The 8,892-nt window shown below is 40.3% G+C and overlaps 1 protein-coding gene across 1 annotated transcript in view; it reads left to right on the top strand.

Moving 5' to 3' along the window:
* The window catches only part of COLGALT2 (collagen beta(1-O)galactosyltransferase 2), a 131,633-nt gene that overhangs the window by 102,364 nt on the left and 20,377 nt on the right, over positions 1 to 8,892 (top strand). The window contains exon 8 of the mRNA XM_024133893.1: positions 1,379 to 1,485. Within this exon, the coding sequence (XP_023989661.1) occupies positions 1,379 to 1,485 (107 nt within the window). The remainder of the gene's footprint in view (positions 1 to 1,378; positions 1,486 to 8,892) is intronic.

The following is an 8,892-nucleotide window of genomic DNA, read 5'->3' as shown; positions in this document are numbered from 1 at the left end:
TGCATCGGCAGGCGGACTCTCAACCACTGCGCCACCAGAGAAGCCCTAATTTAGCTTTTGATCCGGTAAAACATATAGCGTCTCGATGATTACATTCAGAACGACTGTGTGAACCACAGCTTAACCCCCAGTAAAGTCTGAACTCCAGCCTGCTTATAAGACATAGTTTCTTCCTTACTCTAGACAGCATAAAGCAAACTTTATCATAAACCACATATCATAGACATTTTAATCTGTACTGGTCTTGAGAGACGAGGTTGTTCAACTCCCTCTTTTTACAAACAAGGGAACTGGACCCTGGAACATTAAACGTCTTCCTCAAAGTCATCTAGATGGGTCGTTAGGATGAAGCCAATGTCATCCAGCTTATTCCTGGAGGGTTCTCCTTTCCCATGTTATTCAGTATTTCTTACTGGTAGCTGAAGTCTCCCTCTCTTGCAGGACTAGTTTAATGTACAAAGTGAGTTTATTACTGCTCGTAGAAAAGAACCTTATTAGAGCACATAGATATCTGTAATAACATTCATGAGCCTTTGGGTACTTCTATGGCTCCTTGAATCTGGGAATAATCAGACCAGCCTCATTATCTGTGTAACTCCCTGTAGTAGCCTCAGGATATGTGTGTGTTTAGTACAGTCATTGGGAATTTAGGGGCTAAGGTGAGGGACTGCAGGAAAACCCAGTCCTCATGTGGGACAATCGGAATGCACATTTTTGGGACTTCATGGACCAGTATGTGTCCTCTCTATAAGGCTTCCTTCAGATCCACGTGATGTGGAAATGATGCCTTTTCCCAAAGGGCTACCACCAAGTGCAGGACCCTTTCTCTCTCTACTTCTTTCAGAAAAATTCTAAGGGAGTTGAAAACTTCTGGTAAAGAAGCTACTCAAACTAAGACCTTGGTAATTCAATTTGGAACCTTTGGAAATAAAAGGAATTTGTTAAGACTAGATTTTTCTTATTCTTTGAATGACTTTAAATTTTTCTACAGTGGATATAAATTATAAGAATAGCTAATATTTTGTACCCAGGTGACAGGACCAGTATTATCTCAGTTTTACAGATGATGAAACTGACGCATAGGAACTGGTCCGAGGCAAACACTTAGTAAACTTAGGTCTGCTGATAAATCTAACCATTTGCCAAACTGTTTCCTACGCCTTCATCTCATATGTTTTAGGTTTGATTTACCTTTGGCCTCCTGAAGAATAACTTTTTGACCTGATATGAAATATAAACAAATCTCCATCACAGTTTTCCCTGTCTTTTCCAATCCTTATTCCAAAACTTTGTTCATTACATTTACTTTACTTTTCAAATAGCCTAGAAAAAGAGTTGAATAATCTGTGTTTCTTTTCCTTTTTTCTTCCTGCATTAGATTTTCATGATAAACCTCAAGCGCAGAAAGGACAGGCGGGACCGGATGTTACGTACCCTGTACGAGCAGGAGATTGAGGTCAAGATTGTCGAGGCTGTGGATGGAAAGTGAGTTGGGTTTTTAACTCGAGCCCTTGCAGATGTGGTTGGAGTGGGGATACACCCTCTCTGACAGAGGTTTAGTCTTGGTGGGAGGAATCTGCACTCATTGCAAGATAGCCACGTCATCACAGCGCAGCCTACTTCGGGAAAACTTTATGACTCATAGTAGCTTATATATGTTAATTTCACTGAGTAGAGCAGAAATCCACTCACCATCCAGTGCTCTCTGGTCTTCATTATGCTGAAGGTTTGCACTGGACGTGATTTTCCACTGTCTCTGGGGGTTCTTCCAGTGGTTGTGGTGGTTTCCAGCCCTGTAGTGCATTGGAAGGAATGCAATCAGAGTTGCATTCAGAGCCTGATTTAGAGCAAAGCGTCTAACCTTGGGTGACTTGAAGAAAGTAAATGGAAAAAATGCATAACAGTCTGTGTCTCCTGTTGCATGAGATGCTTGCCACAGTTTGCCTGGGCTGATCACTTTTCCCAGGAACATGGCAGGAAAGTCACATAGGGTACCCGGTTAGATTCCTTCAAGGGTTTTTGTTATTGATGTTGTTCTGTTTTGCTTTGCTTTGCTTTTTTATTTGACACTCTTATTTCAAGGCATAGATATTTGCAAAACCTGCAATTCCATGTTATATGTGAATTTGGAATATGAATGGCTCTAAGGAGTATGACTAGAAGCTGTTGTGGAAGTTTTTATGACTCCTTTAGAGAATCTCATCAGTGTTTCTCAAAGTGTGGCCTGGACACCCATGTCAGAGTCCCTAGGGGCTGGTTAAGAGGGCAGCTTCCTGAGTCCCAGAGCTGCTGAATTATGATCTGTAGGGAATCTGCATTTAAGAAGTCTCAGGGTGATTCTTTGGTAAGGTTGCCACATAAAATACAGGATACCCAGTTCAATTTGTCTCAAACATTGCATGGGTCTTATTTATACTAAAAAATTACTGTTTATCCGAAATATAAATTTGACTGGACATTCTGTGTTTTACTTGCTAAATCTGGCAACCCTATTCTTGGATGCACTAGAGTTTGGGAACCACTGTTTTAAATACCTCTAATAGCCCCAATCTCCTTCATAGGCCACACGGACCAAGGAAAACTAGTTGAATTGTGAGAGTTCTTTATACACTCTGGATACAAGCCTCTTGTCAGATATATAATTTGCAAATATTTTCTGCCATTTTATGTCATCGTTTCACTTTCATGATGGTGTCCATTGAAACACAAAAGTTTTTAATTTGATGAAGTCCAGTTTATATTTTTGTTGTTGCTTGTGCTTTTGGTGTCGTATCTAAGAATCCATTGCCAAATCCAAAGCCACAAAGACGTTCTGTGTTTTCTTCTAAGAGTTTTATAGTTTTATCTTTTATATGTATCTCTTACACATTAGATCTTTGATACATTTTGAGTTAGTTTTTTATGTGGTGTGAGGTAGGGGTCCAATTCATCCTTCTGTACATGGTTATCTAGTTGTCCCTGCACCATTTGTTAAAAGACTATTCTTTCCTTTACTGAATTGTCTTGGCAACCTTGTCAAAAAATAACTAACTCTAAGTCTAAGGGTTTATTGCTGGATTCTCAATTCTGTTCCACTGATGTGTACACCAGTCCCTATGCCTCACAGTAGCTTCTTATGTAAGGAAGTATGAGTCCTTCAACTTTGTTATTCTTTTTCAAGATTGTTTAGGCTAGTCTAGGTCCCTTGGATTTCCATATGAATTTTAGCATTAGCTTGTCATTTTCCACACAAAAAAAGACAGTTTGGATTTTAATAGGAATTGCATTGAAGCTGTAGATCAATTGAGGGAAGAATTTCTATCTCGGCAATATGAAGTCTTCTGATTCATGATCATGGGATATCTTTCCATTTATTTAGAGCTTTAATTCTTTGATGTTTTGTAGTTTTTGGTGTGCAAGTCTTGCATTAATTTTGTTAAATTTATTCTTAAGTATTTTACTCTTTTTGATGCTATGGTAAGTGGAATTGTTTCCTTAATTTCATTTTTAGATTGCAAATTGCTAAGTGCATAGAAATACAGTTGATTTTTGTATATTGATATTATATCCTACAACCTTGCTGAACTCATTTGTTAGTTCTAATAGTGTGTGTGTGTGTGTGTGTGTGTGTGTGTGTGTGTGTGTGTGTGTATGGTCAGGCCATTCAAGATGGCTCTTCTCTTGCTCTTTGTAGATCTGCTTTACCAGTCTCTGCTTCACTCACATGGCTATCCAATCCCCTTAATTATAGGGCTTAATCAGTAACTGCCTGCATGTTTGCCCCTGCCCCAGCTGCTGGTTTCCCTGGTAACTGATGAGAAAGCGTAATGTTAATTACCCCTATAAATGGTAAACTCCTTCTCCCTGGAGTAGCGGAGATTTCTGCGGTGTCCTACCTGTTGTCTGCCGTACACGGTGGAGTGACGTTCCAGGACTGTTGGCTTCAGACTTGTAAGATCCCCCTGTCCAGCAAACCACTGATGTCTCTGTGGCTGTGTCTGGGCTCTTTCTTCTGTCTCGAGGCTGAATAATTATAAAGCTTGCAGACCTACGGGGTGCAGTTCAACAATTGTAGAGCTAGCCAGGAGGCTAAGGAAACTCCTGTGAGCACCAAAATGTTGGGAAATAAGGAAAGGTAACGAAAAGTTGTGGGGGTAATCCTGAGGTGGCTGTCCACTAGCACACGGGGCCCTGTGGCTGCTGTCCTTGATGAATGGGGGCTGTCAAGAGAGCCTGGATGGTCAAATTGGGACCCCAAGTTGTGGTGTCCTACCAAGAGTGATGAAGGAGAGGAAGAAGATTGGGACGAGGTCAGAGGTCCCCTGTCCCACAGGATACAGATGGAGAGCAGCTCCTTTCCCCAGACTGGAGGCAACTGACCACCATGAGAGTTGTCTTTCTCTTCCATTATATTGATGATGTCCTGTTAACCTCAGAGTCTCTGACCAATTTAGAAGCATCAGCCCCATGCTCATGGCTCATCTGACTGCACAGGGATGGCTAGCGAATACAAACGCTTTGTTTAGTCTACAACATGTTACAGCGGGTGGAAGACATTACAAAAGGCCCACGGGAGTGCTGGAGCAACACAGAAAACCACTCTGCAGGATCTAGAACAGCCGTGCACGACATACGGGAACCCCATGGACATCGATAGAGACCAAGGAACCCACTTTACCGGCCATGAAGTTGAGAAATGGGCTGATAAAAGTGACATACACTGGCATTTCCACCTGCCCTACAACCCCACTGCCGCCAGGCTAATCGAAAGGATAAATGGACTATTTAAACAACAACTGAGATGGGAAACTTGCCCTCTCAAGTTTCCAGGAGCCTAATTCAAGCCCTACAAACTAAAACTGAACATCCCAGGAGCTACCATCCCAGTGCTTACGCCATGTTAACCCTGAGGCAACTAGTCAACACCATCCAAGTTCAGCTGTTGCCCACCAATGGACCATTGCCAACTATCGGTCAGGACAATAACTCACTTTTGCCCTTCCACAGGATCTACCCTCAGGGGAACACATTATAAAATGGCCCTGGGACTGGCAGATAAATCCCCGGTGGTTTGGATTTGCCGCCTTGTGGGCAATAGGATTGGAAAGATTTCACCTAGCTTCTACCCGGCCCCACCTGAGACTACTAAGGTATTTAATCAGGACGCCCTACTGGAAAAAGGCACCATTATGTTATTCTTGTGATCTGTTGTTATACCGTCTCTCTGTAATTCAGCAGCAGCTGGGCTGTGGGGACTGAGGGTGGACAGGCTGTATGGTACAGCAGGCCAGGCAAAAAACCACAGGCAGAGGTATGATCTCAGAATGTTGTTACTGCTTATAATTTACTTAATGGTCGTAATCTCCCCTGTATTGTGCCTGTTGAAACATCACATTCCATCACTAGCCTGAGTGGAGGGAATCTGTTTGAGGACTGGGCAAAAGCAGTGGCCTTACTGCAAACTGAGTCTGATTACTGGGTCTGCAGTGAGATGCCAGAGAAATCTGACCGCGTTAATGTGACCATGTTGGGGACGACTGCAGACTCTCACCTTCTTCCTGTCCTGCAAGCCAAGCCCCTGGCTTACTCTTGGCACTCCTTAGCTGCTATTGTTTGTGTTGCATTTGTGGTGCTTGTTTGCAGTGCACCTCTACATACCTGAGCCCAGGAATATCTCAGAAGAGGGGCAGACCAAGACTGTAAGGGTCGTGCAGGGTACGTAGGGGTGGAGTGTATGGTCAGGCCACTCCAGATGGCTGTTCTTTTGCTCTATGTATTTTCTCTGCTTGACCAGTGCCTGCTTCACTCACATGACTATCCAATCCTCTTAATTATAGGGCTTAATCAGTAACTTGCCCCCTGCCCCAGCCGCTGGTTTCCCTGGTAACTGATGAGCCCACCTGATGTCAATTCCCCCTATAAATGGTAGCCTCTTTCATCTCCTAGGTAGCAAAGATTGCTGCTGTGTCCTGCCTGTTGTCTGCCATACACGGTGGAGTGTTGCTCCAGGACCTTTTGTTTCAACTTGTAAGATCCCCTGTCCAATAAACTATTGGTGTTGCTGTCGCTGTCTCTGGGCTCTTCCTTCTTTCTTGAGACCAGGCAATTACGAGGCTTGAAGGCCTTCAAGGTGCAGCCCAACAGTGTGTGTATTCCTTTGGATTTTCTCTATACAAGGCTATGTCATCTGAAAATGTAGAGAGTGTTACTTCCTCTTTTCCAACCTGAATATCGTTTTATTTTGTTTACCCAATTAAATTACCCTGGCTAGATCCTCAAGTACAATGTTGGATAGAAGTGGTAAGAGTGGACAGCCTTGACTTGTTCCTGATATTAGGGAGAAGAATTCAGTCTTTCACCATTAAATAGAATCTTAGCTGTGGGGTTTTCACAGATGGCCTTGATTGGGCTGTGTGTTTTTTATCATGGAAGGGTGTTGGTGTCTTAGTTTGGGCAGCTGTAACAAGTTACCATAGACCAGGTGGCTCAGATAACATTTATTTCTCGAAATTCCAGAGGCTGGGAAGTCCCAGAGAAGGGTGCCAGCATGGCTGGATTACAGTGAGAGACCTCTTCCTGGTTTGTCGGTGGCTATCCTCTTGTGCCTTCATACAGCAAAGAGAGGAGAGAAAGCAAGCTCTGTGTCTCTTCTTATAAAGGCACTAATCTCATTTATGAGCATTGCACCCTCATGACTTAAGGCCCCACCTCCTAATAACATCAACATGTGAACTTGGGAATATAAACATTTAATCCATATACAGTTTGATTTTTGTCAAGTTTTATGTCTATTGAGATGATCATGTGATGTTTGTCCGTTAATAGTTAACAGACAAACATCACATGACTTTTTTTTCACATGTTAAATGAACCTTGCAATTCTGGGATAAATCCCACTTGTCATGATGTATAATGCCTTTTATGTGATGCTGGATTCTGTTTACTGGTATTTTCTTGAGGATTTTTCTATTTATAGTAATAAGGGATATTGGTCTGTAGTCTTCTTGTGATGGCTTTTTCTGGTTTTGGTATCAGGATAATACTTCATAGAATGAGTTGGGAGGTCCTCCCTCTTCTGTTTTTGGTAAGAGTTTATGAAAGATTGGTGTTAATTCTTTAAATGTTTGGCAGAATTCTTTAGTGAAGCTATCTGGTCCTGGACTGTATTGTGGGACATTTTATTTATTTATTTTTTACTAATTCAACCTCTTTACTTTGTTATAGGTATATTCAGAATTTCTATTTCTTGAGTCAGTTTGTATCTTTCTAGCAATGTGTCCATTTTATCCAAGTTATCTAATTTGTTGGTGTATAATTGTTCCTAGTGTTTTCTTATTCTCTTTACTTCCATAAGGTCAGTAGGGATTGCCCCCTCTTTCTTTCTTCATTTTAATAATTTGAGTTTACTCTCTTTTATTTGGCTAAAGGATTATCAATTTTGTTCTTTCCAAAGAACCAACTTTTGGTCTTGTTTTTTCTCTATTTTTCTATTCTCTATTTCATTTATTTCCACTTTAGTCTTTGTTTCCTTCCTTTTGCTTGCTTTGGGTTTACTTTGCTCTTTTTCTAGTTTCTTAAAATGGAAAAGCAGATTATTGAGGGTTTTTTTGTTTGTTTTTTTTTTTTAATCATAGGCGTTTGTAGCTGTAACTAGCCCTTTAAGTACTGCATTAGGTGCATCCTGTAAGCCTTGGTATTCTGTGTTTTCATTTGTCTCAAAATATTTTCTCATTTCCTTTGTGGTTTCTTTAACTCATTGGCTGTTAAGGAGTGTGTTGTTTAATTTCACATATTTGAATTTTCCAAGTTCCTATCAATTTTTAATTTCATCATGATTGTGGAACATACTTTGTATGATTTCAGTCATCGTTTTAAGTGTACTGAGGCTTTATGGTCTGTATAGTCCTTATGGTCTAACATGGTCTTAGAGAATGTTACACGTAGAGTTGAAGAATGTGTATTTTGCTGCTTCTGAGTAGAGTGTTCTATAAATATTAGGTCTAATTGGTTCTGTTTCCTGGCTATTTCTATACATTACTGAAAATGGGGTATTAAAGTCTCCCACTATTTTTGAATTTTCTGTTTCTCCTTTTAGCTATGTCAGTTTGTTTCATGTTTTTGGTCTATTGTAAGACGCATATGTATTTATAATTATGTCTTCCTGATGGATTGACTCTTACCATTATAAAATATTCTCCTTTGGTAATTTTGTCTAAATGTTTTGGTCAGATATTACAGCAGTATAGCTCCTCCAGCTCTCTTGTGGTTGCTGTTTACATGGTATATCTTTCTCTATCCTTTTACTTTAGACCTATTTGCCTTTGAATCTAAAGTCTGTCTCATAGATAGCACATAGTTGGATCGTCTTTCTAAAAACTCATTCTGCTAAGCTCTGTCTTTGATTACAGGGTTTAATCTATTCACATTTAATGTGATTACTGATAAGGTAGGATTTACACCTGCTGTTTTCTATTTGTTTTTGATACATCTTATGTCTTATTTGTTCCTCTATGCCTCCATTCTTATGAGGCATAAGAATGTCCATTCTTTTATGTTTAAAAGATATTTTCTACTTTAACATTTTAATTCCTTTGTTTCTTTTCCTATATATATTTTTAGTTATTTTCTCAGTGATTGCCCTGAGGATTACAGTTAACATCTTAATTTATAGCAATCTAGTTCATATTAATACCAACTTCCTAGAAGAAAACGGGGGAATAAACTCCTTGACACTGGCTTAGGTGATGATTTTTTGGATTTGACACCAAAAGCAAAGGTGGCAACAACAAAAAATTAAACAAGTAGGACTGTATCAAACTAAAAAGCTTCTGCACAGCAGAGGAAACCATCAAAATAAAGAGGCAAGCTACCAAATGGGAGAAAATATTTGCAAATCATATATCCGATGAGAGT

Source organism: Physeter macrocephalus, chromosome 4 (genome assembly GCF_002837175.3).
Source record: "Physeter macrocephalus isolate SW-GA chromosome 4, ASM283717v5, whole genome shotgun sequence".
Classification (NCBI taxonomy): Eukaryota; Metazoa; Chordata; class Mammalia; order Artiodactyla; family Physeteridae; genus Physeter; species Physeter macrocephalus.
Note: the sequence above shows the minus strand (reverse complement) of the source record. Positions and strands in the feature narration are given on the sequence as shown.